The sequence below is a fragment of the Psammomys obesus genome, unplaced genomic scaffold (genome assembly GCF_907164565.1).
Source record: "Psammomys obesus unplaced genomic scaffold, mPsaObe1.curated_primary_1811, whole genome shotgun sequence".
Lineage (NCBI taxonomy): Eukaryota > Metazoa > Chordata > Mammalia > Rodentia > Muridae > Psammomys > Psammomys obesus.
Window position 1 is genome coordinate 6,728,553 of NW_026592732.1, and position 20,550 is coordinate 6,749,102.

The following is a 20,550-nucleotide window of genomic DNA, read 5'->3' on the forward strand; positions in this document are numbered from 1 at the left end:
TAGCCCACTCCCTCATTCCCTCCCAATTCCATTCTCCCTCCCTCATCTCATCCCTGTCCCTTTCCAAGTCCACTGCTGGGGAATACCTCCTCCCCTTTCATCTGACCCTGGTTTATCAGGTGTCTTCAGGACTGGCTGCAAAGTCCTCCTCTGTGGCCTAGCAGGGCTGCTCCTCCCTCGGGGTGGGGAGTGTGGTCAAAGAGCCAGCCATTGAGTTCATGTCAGAAATAATCCCTGTTCCCCTTACTAGGGTATCCACTTGGATACTGACCTGCCATGGGCTACATCCGAGCAGGGGTTCTAGGTTATATCCATTCATGGTCCTTGATTGGAGATAGAGTCTCATAAAAGACCCCTGTGCCCAGATATATTTGGTCTTTGTGGAGCTCCTATCCTCTCCAGGTCATATTAACTCCTCCTTCTTTTTTATGATTTCCTGCACTCTGCCGAGGGTTTGGTTATGAGTCTTAGTATCTGCTTTGATACACTGCTAGGTAGAGTCTTTCAGAGGCCCTCTGAGGTAGGCTTCTGTCCTGTTACTTGTTTTTTCCTACTTCCCATGTCCATCCCATTTGTTTTTCTAAGTGAAGATTGATCATCTTACCCCGGGTCCTCTTTCTTGGTACTTTTACAAAATGGAATACTACTCAGCAATTAAAAACAAGGAAATGATGAAATTTGCAGGCAAATGGTGGGACCTAGAAAAGATCACCCTGAGGTATCCCAAGAGCAAAAAGACACATATGGTATATACTCACTTATATAAACCTATAAGATAGGATAAACATATTGAAATCTATAAACTTAAAGAAGATAAACAAGAAAGAATATCACTCAGGTGATACTCTTATGATCTAAACTGTGAATTGAACAGCAAGACTCAAACCAGAAAACTTAACCAAACAAATAAACAAAACCCTTTTCTGCTCCATCTCTCTTTTCTACTGAGTACGTGCCTGCCTGTCATGACCAAAGGTCAATCTTACAACTTACCCCTCATGATACTGCCCATCTTAGTTTTAGAGACAGGCTCTCTTGGTGGCCTGAAGTTCCCAGATAGGCTAAGCTGATTAGCCAGTGAGCCTTAGGGACCCACGTGTCTTTCCTCACATCCCTGATTACAAACACACTAACATCCCAGCATGGTAATATGGGCTCAGGGGATAGAATTCAGATGCCCTTGCTTGGGATGAGAGCTTTGTTGACTGAGCTGTCTTTGCAGCACTTGGTGTTCTTTAAACAGCACATGGGAACAGCACATGGGAAAGGGCCACGTCTCTACCACTTATTTAAACACCGGAGCCACCTGAGCCACTGGTTCACCACGAGCAGCGTATGAGGAACACAGTAAGCAAAGCTTCTCTCAGAGTCTCTCCTGTTAGAAAAATACCAAGGTGTTTCTTGATGGTCAAACTAGAAAAGTCAACCAGAAAGTATGCTCTGGGTACATTTACAACATATTATTACCATATTTAAGAGCACCCTTCAACACACTTTGTAATGTTGTGTAATGGGCCAGTAGCAACTGTACATAATGAAAACCTTGATATCTTTCTTTCTGAATCATTATCACACTGTTAAACACATATTGTACCTGAATTCATAGCCAATGCAAACTAAACGACGTTAGCTAGTTTGGTTTACAATTAGGAAACTCTTTTGGTTTTATGAATCACTTAAACTATGTAATAAGAAGTAGATGATTTTAAAGTAATTAAAAATTACTAGTCACCGTATTTCTTTCTTTCTGTTAGTTAATTCAGCGGGCTTCAGTAATGAGGTTTGTTGAATCCGACTGATCATCAATTCTAAGAATAAATGTTTCAGCTAACGAGGTGGCTGTTTAATAATTTGTATTTCCCTTCTACAGTTTGTTTGACACACTATCTCGGCTCTATGAAGATTATCCTACCAAGTAATGTTTAAATCTGCCTGTTTACCTGAGAGTTTCTAAAATGAGAGATCATATCAAGCCGATAGTTTATTCCTTTTTTTTTTGATTAGTACTGTCCACATTACAGTTAATCATTAAACATGTGTAAAGTAGACAACTCCGTTTCTACTCTGACATTGGCGTGTTCACATTTGATAGGACAGTTTACCAGTTATGAGGGAGTGCTAAAATCCACTGGTTTTTATGTTTAAGTAAGAGTTTGCTTTACATATACATTTAATGTGTCAAACATAGCTACCAAATATGGCAGCAGTTGTTAGCAGCAGACAACAGAGTAAATATTGTTATTCTGAAGAGACACGTGTAATATGTGAAGTAATAAATGTGGCAGAAAGCACACATTCTGATCTTGCTCTCTCTTTCCCATAGCTGTATTTCATTCTCAAAATTGCCATTAGAGTAAGAAGCAGCTTCTATAAAATGTGCATAAAATTGTTACCTCCACAACCCCGTGAATCGAATTTCAGTGTTGTATCAGTTCCTTTCTAGTTTATGAATTACACAGAAAGCTTCAAACAACATGTAAATTCATGCAAAACATATATAATTATGCTATGAAATACACACTTTACCTCTCGTTTTAATTTGGGAAACTTTCAAAAATTTTTATGTTGCTAGTTATATGTACTTATCATAATTGCAACTAAAAAAAAATCCATAGGCCTTTATGTCTAACAGGTGTAGTGGGAAGCCATCTTTAAAATAGAGCTCACACAGTGGTACATGGTGAGTTTCATGTGTACCGTGAAAGCATATGTTTCTTGGGGAATTATTATTTAGAACCTCAGTTTTTCTTGTGTGATCTTCCCCCTAATTTCCTTTTCTTCTTTCCATTATGTTTTGTCTACAAAAACCTTTATTCCTTTTTTTTTTTTTTTTTTCAGAAAAAACTTACGTGTTTTTTAGCTTCACAGTCTGCTCTGCTTGAAGAGGTTGGATAAGGTATGACTGTGAGACCTTGAAAACATTACACCCACTTTTTTGTTATCCTGAAAGACTTTATGCTTCTTAAAAGCAGCCTCTCATCCTAGTTGTATTCACATACCTCCCATGGGATGCTTGCTATTAATTAGTACAGAATCCTCCCTTCCTGGACCACTGCCTGGTGGATAGATGCCAATTAATGTTTGTGGAATGTGGATAAATTTAGAAGTCTTATATTGTACCCTGATTAATACTCTGGCCCATCAATTAGTCATTAACAGTGATGGTCCCTGATATAGGAACAGTGAAGAGACAAAGAGAGTGCAAACTACTGGAAGCCAGAGAATAAAGTATGTTTACCGTGGTGGCAGAGTGGTGCCAACTGTCAAATGTACCAATGGGCTCAATAGCTAGGAAATAATTGTTTTTCATATGTGCTTAATTCTCTAAGTTGGCCTTTTCTGCTTCCCTTATGTAAGGATATGAAATAAAGACAGGGAATGAACTACAATCCAATAGATTTTTCTAAAGTTTCCGATTTTCCCTTTTCTGTGGGAGAGAACATCTTTGAGATGTCGCCTGCTGAGCTATTAAAGCTAGACTTGCATTGTAATATGATAACAAGTGGTTCATGAAAGAAACTGGGGGATTTTGAAAAGCTAAAAGCTAAATACATCATAACAGTTAGGCATCCTTTAGAATTTAACACAAAACAGATGCAGAAAGCAGTACTGTGAAATAAAGGCAAGATTGCCAAGATGTCTTGGGGATAATGGCTTCTCAAAAGTCTAACTCCTTGAAACTTACTTTCAGAAACAATGTAACAGTCATTCAAAAATGTAGTGCTTACCTAGCAATAGTATTTCAACTTGTAAAATTAAGTCAGGTTCACTTATAAAATCCTAAACCTTATGTTGGATCCAATGATAGGGGCGGTATTTTGTTTATCAACACTTTCCAACTTAACAACAAATTTTCTAGTATACTTGTTTCCTACAGAGTAAAAGATTAGTATTAAGAATCCTTTTATATTATTTGTTTTCTCACTCTACTGGTTAGGTCTCACCTAATTCAAACATAGATGCTTTGCAGCAACTGTGAGCAACACAAAGCCAATACAACCTACAAGTATCTCACTAACATGATTAACTAGAAACTTCTGATTTATCACTTTCATTAAGAATGTCTACGATCATGATTTATAGAGAAAACACCTTTGTCACAATATTAATACTACTTTAATTTTGTAATGAAGCAAAGTAAGAACCACCAATGTCCTCTATAACTAAGACAGAAATTATTTCTTGATCTGTTTACCATAAAAATGTGGTTGTTATAGCCAACATTAGTTTCTGGTGTTCTAAGTCTTTAGATTTTAATCTATTCGCTCCCTTCTCAGTTGAGGAAATATGCATATTTATTTAATGTTCAATGTGTACTGGATAATTTGTTAAATATAGAAAATAAGCATGCTTCTGCCTTCTAGAATGATAAAAGATAGAAGGAAAGAATCAAGCAAATAACCATTGTTGTGCTTGAAACTGGTTATATGAAGGAATACAAACGCTATGCCTGAAGCACCAGGGAAGGAATGCTTGCCAGGTCACAAGAGCAATAGTGGATGTTTCTCAGCTTATAAGCCAGGGAAAGTGTTATGGTAGTAGATAATCATGTCAAACATGGTATTTTAAGAGACTTAATTTGTTTTCTTGTTAAAGAAAATGTAGAGGAAAAATGGTAGATGGAGTCTGAAAATTAGGCTGGAGTTAGATCTAGAGGTAGGGGTGTGTGTGTGTGTGTATATAATGTAAACAGGCTTTCTTGTACATGAAAATGTAAGCATGTAAATATATTTGCATTTGCATATGGATATATTTGTGCACATACATTCTTGAAGTGAACTGAGATGGGGAGGTGTGGGCTGGACCATTGCCCTGATAGGAATATCATGATGCAGTTTTAGCACAGAAGCGGTCTTTTCACTATTGTTTGCTTAAAATGTAGCTTTGAAAGTGCTGCACAAAATTACCTAGCATATCCAATTTTACTTTTCCAGTGACTGAGCAGGGACATTCATGAAAATGGTTGGCTTAGAGCAGAGCGCACCAGTGAAAGCAAGGGGAAGAGTGAGGTTTGTCCAGCAGAAGACATCCTTTAGGACACCAGGAAAGTGTAGGCACGTGTTCTCAGTACATTTTATATTTACCGAGTTTGGTGATGTTGTATGGCAGCATGTGATCTTAACATTTTGATAGCGATTGAGAGAGCTATGTCAACATAGACTCTTTCTCAGCTAAAGGCAGAAATGTGATTGTATTACACCCTGGATGTTCCGAAGCAACAGTGAAGAACAATGACGAGCTGTAATTTTTTCCTATTTCAACTTTGAAACAGAGAATCAGATTTAGAGTATCCATCATGACAACATCATGGAGTGAGACTCAAAGAGTCCTAGGTGATAACACATGGCTGTGAGACAAATGTGCCTACTGTTCATGCCCACAGTATTCGGGCTCTTTGTGCCATATCCTACCTGATACCCACGTTTGTCGTCGGTGCAATCTGCTTGCTCTCAGTGTTAAATAAGTGGCATGTACGAGAAAAGAAGTGTTAAAATTTCCCTGATATAAACTTCTACTGCTTGCGTGTTTCAGCTTAGGCCTTGCTAAATTCAACTTGGCCTGAGCTGCTGCTTCACCCTGAATTCCTAGATTCTAAAATGTTTACTAAGCGAGATTTGTTCCAAGCTGCACATGTCACATAGAGTGTATCTGAGTGTATTCTGGATCCCAGTTTGAGAACCTGGTATTCAGCGAATCACGGGCTGTTACTCTAAGCCCAAAAGAAGGGCACATGCGCATCTGTAGCCAGCTAGGTGTTTGATCCCTGCTCTGTGCATAGAAGAGTCTGTTTCTTTCTCTGCTAGGGGATGCTCACTAACCTTCTCTCCACTCTGCGTACTACCTGATTGACACACCCTCCTTGCACACATAAATTCTACTAAGCCCAGTTGGTAACTTTCTTTTAACAGTTTGAAGCATAGAAGGAAAGTCTTTTAAATTTGTTTTGAAGCAATTAAGCTTTTAACAGTCGGATCTCTAGGAGTGCTGTACGTGTGTGTATCTATATTTATTTGTATGTGTGTATGTATACACACATATTTATGTGTATTTATATACATCTCTGTATATGTTAAGGTCCATAAAATTGCTTTTGATAGTAAAATATACTGATATTAGAATGGGAAAGCTGAGAACAGATAAGGCAGAGCACATCTGTAATTCTATCACTTGGAAAGAGGAGGCAGGACAATCAGAGGCCTAGGGTCATCCAGTGAGCTTGAGGCCCACAAGGGAGACATGATACCTTGCCTAAAAATGAGGAAAACTCAATGTCAGTTTAACTATGTAGCAACACTAAAATCTTTATAGCAAGAAGTGGTGTTTTGAAGATGAATAACTGGTTCTAGATGAACTTGCTAAAAGTGTTTCCAGCTATGAACATAACTGACCTACAGGTCCTAAAATTGCAGGAAGGACATTTATCTGTATTATTTCCAAGGTGACATAATTTAATGCTATACTTGTTGATTGAGTAGTAAAGTAAAATATAATCTCACTAAACAGTTTTAGATATGTTCTATGTTTGGTAAAAGATAGTATTGAGGTTAATTACTAACTTGGGTAAGAGTCTGATACACAGCAATTATTCATGTTTGGGAAAACTGTTTATCTTCATGAACTTGAGTTTTCTCATAAAAATTTCCTATATCGTATTACAGACATTCTGCAGTCAGAAAGTAAGATGACATTTCAAAAGTCTAACACATTGCTACTTTTCTCAGAGACACTCAGTCGATGACAGGTATTTTTAGTTTGTGACTCCTGTATGTATTTCCAGGATTGGATGTGTTTCCTGTTTTCAATTTTGATTTTAGTGATGGTATTTGTAACTCTGCTTATCTTAGGACAGTCGACAGAGAAGTGGACAAGCTGTGGAGATTCCTTTGGGAGTTCTGTGGGGATTAATAATACTTGTGAAGAAATGCAGAAAACAGGACTGGATAAAGAGAAGGTTCAAGTGAGATGTGATTCCACCAGAATCTCAAGCAGTCCTCGGGGAGCTCTGGGGCTGAAATAACCCTTCCGTGTTTTCCTGTTTGGGGCAGGGGATTCACCTTCATAGTCGTAGTACTGCAGACTCATTGCTTCTGCACACTAAGCACTTTTGGGAGCGGAAAATGTGTAGGACTACTCTTTAGAATGAAGGCAATTCCCAGAGGGACACACAGTCGAGTGCCAGTCACCAATTGTAGCTGCCAACTGCCAGAATTCCTGGGGGAAGGAGGTCCTCAGCATTGAAAGGGGAACCTAGACCTCATACCACAATGCTTACTACACAGGCTAAGTGATATTTTCAGTAAAGATGCATTAGTCATGTTTTCCAAGTGGAATAATTTGAACAGACTCTTGAGGCAAAAAGAACAGCAAGAGAGAGACTAGAAGACCTTTTGGAAATTAGCATCTTGTGAATCAAGCCTCTTGATCAGTACTTGTCCCTGTTTTATTTCTTAGTGCAAGTTTATGCTGGGGGATGTGAGTATAGACTATGATAGTAATTTGGTTTCCAATTTCACCAAGAAACACTGGATGTGAGTAGAGAGTTGTCATTTTATAAGGAGTCTATTTTAGCTTCTGTGAGTATTTCTTTGGTTATTCATTATAAATAGTAGCACATGTATAATTTATAGAGAGTGTACTGTCTTGGGAAGGTAAGTCTTTGCTGGACTGTAAAGAGGAAAATGTTAAATAATCAAGATCTGTTCACCGTTCTTCAATGTACCAACACAGGAAAATTTATAAAATTTAAATTAAAAGTTTGGCATAAATTTTGAAATGAATAATTTGCCTTAGTAATTTATTGTGTCAAATAACATGCCAGGCAAGAATGCAACAATATTAAAAAAAAAAAACAATAACTATGTATGAACCTGTGTCAAAGCTACCAGTCACACCAGCAATGGCACCAACAAGCAAGCCCCTTGCATTTTTTTTTTCAGTTTCATTTTCAAAGACATAAAACTTCCAGATAAATTTATTCTTTTGTCATGCTGAAAGCAACCAAGCCAAGAAAACTATAGAATTATAGACATTCAGTTTGAGCTACAGATTCATAAAATACCAACTAGCAAAGGAGAAAACTTTGGAAGGCCTATATTTATGTCCATCTATATACAGATATCTGCCTGTACCTATATCATCTATGTCTATATCAATAAATTTCTGGACTTAGAGCTAGAGGGTGTTAAATGTCTAGAGTTTACAATCTATAAGAGAAAACATTATTAAAGAGAAATAAAAAACTTTCTATTCTCATTCTTTACCATCCCTAACTAATGACTTAAAAAAATCCATGCGGCAAGTCTGGGAAGTAGGTGATTTATTTTCCCCAGAGACCACAGAACCAAGGCCAGCATTGTCCATAAGGCTTTCTTTAAAATTAGGACTCTTGTTTTCCACTCTGTACCAAAACCAAGCAAGCAAAGCTAAAAACTAAAACATTGCAGAAACTCCAGTAACAATTCACATTATATTTAGTCTATGGCAACAATTTCACAATGACAAAAATCATCAGAAATTATGCCTCTAAATTAACAAAGATACTCACTATACTACCATACTAGGAGTCTATTGTGGTAGACTCTTTATGTCTGTTTGCATATGTGTGCATGTGAGTGTGCCATCTGTCTGTGTGTGCACTTGTCTATACTGGCACATGTGCATGCTTGTGGAGGCCAGAGCAGGACATTGAATCTCCTGCCCTATCACACTTTGTCTTGTTGACTTTAGACAGAGTCTCTGCTGAAGCTGGAGCTGGCCATTATCAGCTAAGGTGGTGGTGACCATCTTGTCTCCGCATTCCTCCACTGCTGTGATTTCAGATGTGCACAGTCATGCCTGTTTATTGGTTTGCTTGCTTGCTTGCTTGCTTGCTTGCTTGCTTGCTTGCTTGCTTTTTGTTGTTTTGATTTGGGTTTTGGTAGTTTTGTTTTTACATGGGTGCTAGGTGTCTGTGCTCATGTGGACATGTTTACACAGGATACATTCTTAGTCACCAAGCTATTTCTCTGGCACAAGTGGACTGTAATGAAATGAACAAAGGGTGTGTGTGTGTGTGTGTGTGTGTGTGTCTGTGTGTGTGTGTGTTTAATTGGACAGTTAAGTCAATTTTGGCCTATATGATGAGTTTATCATCAGATCTTCTCAAATTTCAAAACCTGAGAAAATGAAGTGTCACAGTTTGCTTTGTAGAATATTCCACAATAGCCCGGAGCTATTTCCCCAGTGCTGGCTGTATTGCTGCTACAGATCATACACTGAGAATTAAGGATGGTGCTCTAATTATTGTGAAGGTCAACCTTTATTCTAACTCCAAACTATGTTAGAGGATTTTTTTTTACTCAAAATTAATTAAGAGGAAAAAAGAGAAAAAGGAAATAAACTATTCTGTATGGAATCATGTTTCAACAGAATATATTTTTAGTATTAATGGCATTTGAACATCTGAAAAATGGCAAACTGAAATTGAGAAAACAATTTATGCCAAGTTTTTGTGCACTCCTCTACAAACCCTGATGGTGTGGCTTATTTGTGGGCAGTGGGCATCTTTCGTGCAACGTGAGTTGAAAAAATGATAAAGCAATGGGTTAGAGTCTACCTTTATTATTGTAGAGTTCAAAACAATTGAATTTTGGAGTCATAGATTGAAGTGACCAGTGCTAATATGTGATCACATTAAATATTCATGCACACTCAAAGAGAGGGACATTACTATTTGTGTGTGGGCTGGGGGTACTGATACCTATCCTGACAGGCTCTATCTCTTAACACAGACAAGGTAGAAGAACAGATCCCCTTGGGGCCTTTGGAAATAGCCACTTTCCGTATCATCTGCCTAGGGATTTGGTTGGTGGTTAATTTGTGTTCTGTGTCATTTAAACACTTCGTAGAGGACTGGAAGGAAACTGGCATGAAGCAAATATGTAGCAGTCTAGAGACTGTTGAAGAGAACAGAAAGTTTGTGGACTCCTAGGTTTCCAGGCTTCAGATCTACCAAAGAGCCAAGAGCAGATGTTATCCTGGCAGAAGGGCTGAGTTCTTGACCACACAGTTAGAGAACATCCAGGGGCACAGATTAACTTGTCAGTGTGAATATTACCGAAGGACAGAATGAGGCAGAGAAAATACGTGACTTAGACTGGTCTGCCGGAGCTGATGATGTGCTGGTTAGTGGCTCACCTCTGAGACTTCCTCATGCTGACTTAATGAAGAGTCTACAGCAGCCTTGGGCCTCTCCTAATGCCCTGCTGTCCTGAACAGAGTGTCTCAAGTCTCTAGTCACACTTATCAGAAACGGAATGATCCAACCAAGCAATCTCTCTGTTCTAAAACCTTCACTCCTGAAGAAAGATACTCATTTCCCAAAGATAAACTAAGAGCAAGCATCTGTAACAGTGAAAAAGATGTGGCAAGAGCTTTTCATCAGAGGCAAAATCCTCTATGCATTAAAGCTTTTATATTCTGGCTTCCTTTTATTCCCCTCCAACTCTGCAAAACCCATGGATATAAATTAGACATGCTCATGATTCTTAGACTTAGAAAATGGGTTATTAAAATCACTTGCCCCAGTACCACACCTAGCTAAGGAGCTATTGGCAATATGTAGCTGCAGGAGATGAAGAGTTAGGATTTTTAAAAAACTTTTTTTTTTTTTAATGTGGAGCTCCTGCTATGTCAACTATGCTTCAGAGGAAGGCCACACACTGAAGAATCTATGGGCAGCACAAACTGGCCTTAGTGGATAAACAAAACAAAGCAGAGGACACACATTTGTGTGTGTAAGGGAAGGGGTGGATCTAGGAGGGGTTGGGAGAGGAAGTAAATATGATCAAAACAAGCTGTGTGATACTCTAAGAACTACTTTTTAAAATGGAAGAAAAAAAATAAGAAAAGCACAGTGCTCTCCAATATTCTGACATTTCTGTCTGCCTGGTAATGGCATGGGCTCCTTAGGAAGTGTGTGAGTCCTTACTGCTGAAGGGTCAGTGCACACAGTGATACCCAGAGAAGGGCCAGGTGTCCCCTAGCTCAACTATAGCCATCTCCACGTCCTTGCCCGGCACAGATGCAGCATACTTTCTCCAGGCTTGATTCTCTTTCCTCTACTTTGCCTGTCTTAATCCTGACCTATAAGCTCTAGATCATGCAGAACAGACAACATGCACCACAAAATAACGTGAATTAGTATGCTTGTTCTGAGAATCAAAAGTGTGCATATATCTTAGTGATTGGCGAATAATAGATAGTCAATTAATTTTCTTGCTTATCTCTATAAGAACAAAAGGTCATATTAATCTTTCTTGTCTGGTTTCCAACAACATTTGACTATGATAAAAATTAGTAATTAATTTTCTTTCAGTTCTTCAAATAACATCTAATTAAATGAAGGAGGTAGGCCTCCAATTTACGATCCTCCTGCCCAAGCTCCTGAATGCTAGGGTTGTATGCATGTACTCTGACCTCTAGTCACAAGTGTTTTTGTTTGTTTGTTTGTTTGTTTTTAATGTCATGTTTTCCTTGAGTTACTTAAAGACTTGCACAATCGGTATCCTTGCTAAAAAACTGGAATCAATGATTTCATTTTTATTCCTCTCAGGTTTAAGACAAAGGTTAGGAACATATTAAGCAGCCAAAAAATACAGTGAGGGGAAACTTTTGTAAATCACAGTTAACATACTATGGTTTTGAAGCCTACAGTCTTTTAAACTTGTTACCCCATTTTAAAATCGACTTGCAGAGCTTGGAAAAGTATGAATCCTCAGTTTCTTTAGTTCAAAGAATGAGAACAAAGTCTATTCTCTGCTTTCCTATATTTTTGCTTTCTGTGATTGATGTCACCAAAGAACCAGGAAGAGGAAGGAGCTGCGAAGCAGGATGTTCACTCTGCCTTGTTCATGCATCTGGTTTCAGTTTGGCATTGAAGAGTCCACCATGGAGATGGGAGCTCTGTAGTGGCTAATGTGTGACAATCTCTTTTCTCCTTCCTATTATAGGTGGCAAATTACAACCCAGAAAACTACAGGCTGCTGCGTTTGTCAGTGCAGCTGCTACTTATGCCTTAGAAGGATGGACTTCGGAACAGTCCCTAATGAGGTAGGTGAGATTTTCAACTATCCAGGGAAGTATTTCTCTCACGCACTCCTCCATGGACACGGGAACTCTGGAGTCACAAGACAACTCCAGGTGCTGTTCCAACAGCCTTGAGAGGAGAGACTTTTGAAGACCTTGGACTAATGGAAACAATGCCTCAAAAATAACTGTCAATATTTTTCCTTGACAGGAGCATGGCACTTTGTAGACAATCCTTACGATGTCTGTCTCTTCCTCGTAACTTTTACTTGGCCAGTCTAGATCAGATATAAATTCATCAACTAGTCAATCACAATTCTACAGCAACGTTAGGATTATCTTCCTCTCAACCAAGTCTTAGCCACACAGCTCTTGTCTACATTCAAAACACAACCCTAATTTGCAGCGCTCAGGAATCGATGCTGCATGCAATGTTGCCTCTGCTACTATGTCTTAATTCACCTAGTATTGACTTTTTCTCTGCTACAAACCCTCATTGTGTTGTCTGGACCACTGGTTCCTCTTTGCTCCTAAGATACACCAGAACACATTCTGCCTTTCTGATGCTGCTTGACCTGTCCACTCTCACTCGTTGAGATGATGCAGGTTTTTTTTTTTTTTTTTTTTTTTTTTTTTTTTTTCTGTAAGCCTCTTGCCCACCCAGCAGCTTTTCAGACAGCAACTCTCACCAGCAGCTACATGCTTATATCACGATGGTGTAACAGACCTGCTCGTCTCTCCTCACTTAAATTGTGCTCTTTTAGGGGGGAAGGGATATTTTAAAATCTCGATCCACAACATCACTTAGCTTACAGTATTGCTTTGTTTTTTTGTTTTGTTTTGTTTTTAGCATAAATTCGTTAATCTGCCCCATTCAGTATAGTCATATCTTTGCCAGAAGGGATCGGGTAGAATTGGATGAAACATTAAAGGATAGTTGGCCCCTTCTAGTGATGGCTTCAGTAACAGGCTCACTCCAAATAAGCCAGTTTGCCAGGTTTGTAAGACATGGCCTCAGGAAAGAGGGCAAGCAAAACAGAAGCATTCACTGCTGTCAGAACAATCCTGTTATTCTTTATGGACTTGATACAATCACATCTTTTTCTATTTACTCCTTTGAAATGTGGTCCCAAAGCCATCGTCTATGTAAAATATGACAATGTACAATATATGTAGATGTTTCATGAAAGCCTCACACAGGGATTTAACAAGTTGTGCCTACAAACCAATATAAAATATATAGAATTCATAAATAAACTAGTTGAAGCGTCAGAACAATTGTTATGTTGTATTTCTCTATCTGTTAAGACACTGAAATTAATCATGGAGCCCTCCTGACTCTTCAGTCTTGAGATTCTACCTACTTATTTTACCCTGTCCAAGTAGTAATATACTAAGGCACTCTCTCTTTTTTAACTCACTGTGCCCATCTCTGCCATTAACTCCTCATTGACAGCATCAGTAGTTCTATTACAGGTGGCAACATCCAAAGCTCCCAACAAGGAATTTTGTTCTGCTCTCTCTCCTCCTGGAGGCATTCTTATTCCTAAGAATCCCTAAGGCTCCATCTCCAGACCACCGGCATTGTAAGTTGGCTTTGGGGGTCAGAACAGATCCTAATTAATGATACCCTTGTTTTTGCACTCCTAACTCCCAGAGTGTCCCCTCAACCTCTCTGGTAGAAGGTCTGTTACTATCCAGACATGAATCTGTGGGGAAGCATGGGCAGAAGAGGAACCTCGTGCCATACTCTCCCTCTCTGTTTTCCTTTGTCATATAGTGGTGTTCTCTCTAGCCTACAGCCATGACACCAGCCAGCATTTGAAATATCTGAGACAGTTTACACTTCTCAGCTTCAATGCTACATAATATTTTAAGCACACCTATATTTCTATAAATCATTTTAAATATGCTAAAAAACAAGTCTTACATTGCCTTAAACTTAGAGCAGTTTTCACTCCACAGATTAATTTTAATATGGCTTGAAACTATATAAAGTTGTCATAGAGAATGGGATAGGTTTTGACCTCTTCAGAACAAGATAGCATACATGCAAATAGGGCAGAGCAGGCATTCATAAAAAAAAAACATCAAAATATTATTTTATAGAAATGATATCAGCCCAAAATGGTCATTCCTATGAGGCAACAGTAAAAATTCTTTTATCTTTTAACTTTCAAAGTCCCTCAATGTCTTTATTGCTATTTTAAAATGTAGGATGTACTTCTATTACTTCAGATATATTTTTACTTTATATATTTTATTGTTCAAAATGAATATAGCTAATCTTGAGAAGATATGCTTTTATCAGTTTATTTTTGTTATATAGGTAATAGATTTTGTTTCTGTTTAATTATACAATAAAAAATCTTAAGAGAGAAAAAATAAGTAAAGTTTAAGGAAGAAAAAACCCACTTAAGATGTAAAAAAAATGGATTTGACACAATCTAAATATTTTATACATAACTTAGCCAATAATAACTAGTTACTCAATGAGATGATTAATAATTCAGTTGGCAAGTGCTTCTGACATATCCTCTCTCCTCTAAGCTGCAAAATAAACTGGGATAATTTGGAAGAAAGAGTTTAATTTGGGTCATAGTGACAAATGCAATAAAGTCCAGTTTCCACTCTACGTGAAAGGATCTGATGGAAGTTTAAATTGACAGGATCTCTGAATTTATCTGGTTCAGGTTTTCCCTGTCTGCTGTGAGAAGAAGTTCTCAAGGAAGTGCCTGTGGTTGACAAGGGGTGGAATCGGACTCCATCCAAAGACTCGCTAACTTTTGTTCTAAGGCCTTTTCTTCTTATCACAAAACGTTTAAGCTAAGTCTAATGCAAAGCAAACTTCACCATTTGGATTCATTATTATAGCTTCCTGATATTTCTCAAAGTATTTTTAATGAGAAAAAAAAAAAAAAAAAAACACGACCCTGGTATTAACAATAACATTTTAGGTTAAATTTTTAGGCAGGAATGCAGTTGGGCTGAACTTGTCACTCATTACAGAAAGAAAATTCTAGCTGGCATCACTGTTTTCACCACTTGTTCCACGGCTTTTGTCCCTCCCCGTCGCTCACTATGTTGCTCTTTCATGTCTCAATGAATGCTTGGAGAAGGGACCTCTCTCACTCCTTTATGGAGTTCAGAAACTGTGGTAAGCTGTGCTATGCAGTGCCCACGATTTCTCACTCCATTTGGTCAATTACCATGCAGATATGTAATATTCAATATTACTAAAATGTAAAGATTGGAAAGATAAAAAATTCACGTGTGGGAGTGCTTACTGGGAGCTAGGAGCCTGTGTAACTAGGGGTGGCAGGATTAACCTTAATAGCTTAGGAGAAACTGAAGAGCCTTCTGAAAGCCACTAATTCTTAAGGAACAGGACAGACTTACTTATTTATTGTATTATGGTTACTGCTAACAATTTTTTAAAGAGTAGAGTAGCCTCTTTATATGGCAATACAAATTCTAGAAACAACATAGAAGCATTAATGATATCACTAAACTAATCTAGCAAAGGCAAGGAAACCACATTTACATACTAATACATTGCAAAATTCCTTCTGGAGTTTGAAATGATATTTTCAGTGTTATATGACATAAAGTGGTATAAAAATGCAATTATTCTAATGGCATGAGATTTTCCTCTACTTCCTTCTTGTTTCATAGATGAAACATTTCCATATTTGCATAAGACATATGAAATTACTACCAAAGAAGCAAAAGTATATAAACTTACAGCCCTGATGCTTTCAAAATGTCCACCTTCTTTCTCAAAGTCAATAGGTTGTCCTGTTAGTGTCCAGTAGAAAGTGACATCCAAACTGGAGTCATGGATGGCTTTGCAGTTGAGGACAATGCTTTCTCCAACAGTTAACTCCATTCTTTTAGGAGTAAGCTCTATCCTTGTGGGTTCTGTGGAGTAGAAATATATGCATTAGTATAATAACCTCCCTATACCTTACATTACCCTAAACTGTAGAGAAGGCTTAAACATGGAACATGTACAGTTACAACTCATTTTGATTTTGTATCTTCAATTACAATATCAAAAACTGAAATACTAGGGCTTCTGGCAGCTGCATGTTTTATTATACTTTTCTAAAGGACTGGGGATCTTAGACTTCCTGTTCTATTTAGACCTGGGACTTAAACAAAGTGAAAAGTTTTTCTAAAACTAGAAGCGAGGGCTAGCTTCTAGTAGAGAGTTAACAGCACTTGCTGCTCTGTGGAGGACCCAAGTTCAATTCTCATTACCCCCCTGATAACTAATAACTGTTTGTAACACTGGTTCCAAAGGATCTGATGCCCTCTTCTGATAGTTATGGGCAGCAGGCATGCAGATGGTACATATACATCATATACATACATGTGGACAAAACATCCATTCATGTAAAATAAAATAAAATATATAAAAGCTAGAAGCAGCATTTGGCCTCACGGAAGACAGAACAAGGGAAAGGAGAAGCTGGAGCTTCTTTGATCGTCTTTATTGATACTTGAATAAAGGAACTTTTACAATAAAAGTTGTTACACATATTAGAAGAAAGAATGTGTGAGGAATTTTTTTTTCTTTATAGCAGCTTAAAAAGCAAGGAAAAGCACCTTCCAAATTATTCTCTTCCACGGAACTAAAAATATCATCCTACCACCCTGGACTTGTTTTGTGCTGGACAAAAGCCTTTATGAATTATGAGGGGAAGAAGAGTCACTGTCTAATTATAAAATATAATTGTTGATACTTTGTGACTGGCTTAACTATATGAAATCTTTAAGAGCTGAATAGTTATGGCTTTATTTCAGCCAAAATATTCCAACTGCTTACTAGTAACAACTGAATTTCAAAAAAAATATCACATTTTTATTATTATTTTTAAGGACTTAGAAGAACATTGTACCAATAACTGTCATGCACCCAAGAGTTAAGGTTAAAAGACCATGATGTGGTGTGTTGTGAACAAAGTAAGGAGGCAATGGAGACAGGTTTTTTGTTTTTGTTTTTGTTTTGTTTTCTCTTCATTAGAGCCCTAGTACCAGACAGGGAAAGAATCCAGGCATGTTGTTTAGAAAAGCTTCATTTTCTTCTAAACTCTTCTGCTTGTGAGAGAATCCTCCCACATGAAAACACTACTCTGAAGGGTCTGTTGGGTCTTTTCATGCCTCACACCCTATGGAGCTGTTGTAAGAAAAAAAAATGCAGGACGATGACACTTTAAAGGTTAATCCTCTTGAGGTCACACTGTGTTTGGTATTGAAAGTCATGACTTTGTCAGGCAGGACAGGTAAAGACACCATGCTATAGTTGACAGTTTGTGGGGATAGAAGTTCTCTGAGTAACACAATTTCTCATTTCATTCATGGTTAAAGGCAGAACATTTATCATTGGTGAAAAGTTTGTGAATCCATCATTTGCCTTCTTAGAAGATGGACTAGCACACAGGCAGAAAAGGATGCCAGTAATGTTTGACATACATGGGAATGTTGTAAGAGCTATATTCATTTCTTCCCTTGATGTTTGGCTTTTTTTTTATTGCAGTGTTGACTATTTAACTATGATTTTATTTCTGAAGGTAGAGAAAGGTGAAATAAATCATATCTCAGTGGACAGCCTATTAGCATTAATTATAATCTCATTTGTAATTCACACCAGCCATCTCCAAGAATTTTCTTCGTTTTCCAAACATAAACATTTTTCTGTTTTTATACACAGTGTGTGATTTTCTGTGTAATAGATGCATAATGAAGAAACAATTACTTTATAATTCAATTGCTAAAAATATCCCTTTGTTAATTGATGGGATTTGCACACCTAAAATTTGAGTTTAAAAAAACTTTGAAAGATTTTATTTTGATTTTTACTTATGTGTGTTTATGCTATTAAGTTGCCCATGGAGGCTAAATGAGGATGTCAGAGTTTTCAGAGCTGGAGTTCATGGCCACTGGACATGGTGTTTGGGAATTTTGTAAGAGCAGCAAATGCTCTTAACAGTTGCTCTCTCTTTCCAGTCCTCACTTGCATTTTTTAAAATAACTAAACTATTTAAAACAATGTTTTTGACTTAAAATCTAGTTCATCTAAATGAACTTCCATAAAAGTAAAGGCGTATAAGAACCATACAGCCATGAACACGCCTGAGCAGTTGTGGCAGCGGGTGATGAGCAGTCTGAGGTGTACCCCACCACACCCTGGGATGGCAGATGGCACCTCTACTCTCCGGGATGGGTCCTCTTAGTGCTGCTCTGCTTTGCTACTTTGGTTAAAGTAACAGCAAATGGGCATCCTTAAATGATGCTACAATTATTTCTAATAGAGGGGAAAATGCTTTAATATTGGAATTCCAGAGATTGAACTCAAGGCTCTGGGCGTATGAGGCACTTGCTCTGCAGCTCAGCTCCCCTAGCCCAGATGGTAAAATACATTACTACATTTTTGGCATTCTTTAAATTTTAATTCTTTTATAATTTTGTTCAAAGGAAGATATTAAAATTTATAAAATACTGGGATCCTTTTCTTTTGCTATTTTCTTGTTCGTTCACTTATACTTTTGGGACACATTTTCCCACTTTAAATCAGTCTTCAAAATCACAGCAATTCTCTTGCTTTAGTGTGTGTTTCTGAGTCCCCTGGCTTGGTACTGGGGCTAGAACATGGGTCTTCTGCAAGAGCAGTAACTACTCTTAACTGTCGTCTCTCTGCCTGCTGTCCCACCAGATTTTTATAGCTAAACAATTTCAGCCTAAATGCTGGGGTTACAGGTGGGTGCCACCATTCCAAGCTCTGTTTCAATCCTTAAAATGATAGAGGTGAAAGTTTGAGTTTGTTCTCTGTCTTTACCAAACTTCAAAACCAAGACATTCACATCCGTCAGTGCAAACCCATGTATGTGCACACTGTGTTTACTTTTCTTTATTATTATTTTTTTTTTTTCTGATAAGGACGCTAGGAAGCCAAAGCTGTGAGACATCAGGCATGTTACCCATTTTCTTACCTTTGACAGACAGGGAGGCTATAATCTCTGCGGAACCGAAGATGTTCTCCCCTTGGCAAATGTACTTTCCTTCATCTACTTTAGAAGCATTTAGGATCCGCAGGCTTCCATCTGGAAGAATAGCTATTCTGAAAATTGTTAGAAAAAAGGGTTTGTTTCTGTTTCAATCGCAAACGAATTAAATGGCAAGAACTTGTGACGGAATCCAAATCTTCTCTAAGGTGATATAAGTACAATGAAGAAACCCTGCTGAAAATAAGACGTGATAGGCGCCTTCAAGATTTGACACAATATACTCACTTAATATCTTCTTTCATCTAAAAGATGAAGAAACTTGCAAGTTACTTTTTTGTGATAGTTTTTGACAGTTAATTTTAAAAGTGGTGGAGAAAGGTGACCCTGGATTTAGTTATTATAGCTTGATGCTCTAATATCACCTACTTATACTTTAGTACCACGCTCAGGTATTTCACCTCAAACCAAAAGTGACCTCAAGAGTCAAATAGAAACAGAAACAGAATAAAAACACCGAGGAGGATTAGTGCAGACATAAAATTAACTGTATGCAGAGGGGAGGTGACTAACGGCTTTCTCAGCACCAGGCTGGGTGAGAGGCAGGCAAATGTGGCCTGCTACCCAGGCTGCTCACACTGCAGTGCAAGGCACATGAGAGCCCAGGATGCAATGGGGCTCTCCCATGACCTTCGGTAAAAGTGGACCTTCAGTTTTCTATAAAGGGGAAAAATTAAAGCATTATTAAAATTTTTAGAAGTTCAGTGCAAATGAGGTTGACATTTGGAATTACCACATTCCCCTATGTATTCATCATTCCGGGAATTTATGTACTTCAGATTTAATTAGCACTTTGGTCCTTTCCTCCCATGCCTGCTAGTGAAGTGTAGCCCACTACTTCCCCAGCACAGCGACCTGCACAAGCTGCCTGAAATGCAGAAGCAGCCTTTGTGCTTTAGGTGGTGTGTCCTTTTACACCAACTTGTCTAGGAATCAGGATGTCAAAGGCTGGCTGTGAGGAGTAAGAAACGGTGACCTTACTGACCTTACTGCAAAATTCGACAATTAAACCCCCAGGAATCTGAACACAGCTTACTCCAGGCTAATACTGTAACACTAACCTGCAAAGATTAAAGAAAAATGCATAGACTTGGTTTAGCTGAACTACCTTATTTTGTTTTAGGATGTATGTTCAGTATTGGTTGTCATCAAGGGATGAGACTGTTTAGAGCTTTGAACATCATAACAATTGATAAAAGATTCGAGGCTGCTTAAAAGGTACTATTTAATGAATATACACATTGCCATGAATAAAGATAGTTTAAAAACATCATATGGTTTTAACTACAGTTCATTGTTGGTTTGCAAGATGTAAGAAGGAAGATCAACTGAGAATGAAGACAGACTAAGAATGGAAAAGCTTGTCTTCTAGTTCATCTAGAGAGATACTACTTGAGATCCGTGGAAAATACAGAGC

General features: G+C 38.0%; 1 protein-coding gene across 1 annotated transcript in view; it reads right to left on the bottom strand.

The window, feature by feature from the left end:
• The window catches only part of Cntn5 (contactin 5), a 1,192,645-nt gene that overhangs the window by 121,829 nt on the left and 1,050,266 nt on the right, over positions 1 to 20,550 (bottom strand). The window contains exons 14-15 of the mRNA XM_055615494.1: positions 19,062 to 19,189; positions 15,812 to 15,987 (exon numbers count right to left, since the gene is read on the bottom strand). Coding sequence (XP_055471469.1) covers positions 15,812 to 15,987; positions 19,062 to 19,189 — 304 coding nt within the window. The remainder of the gene's footprint in view (positions 1 to 15,811; positions 15,988 to 19,061; positions 19,190 to 20,550) is intronic.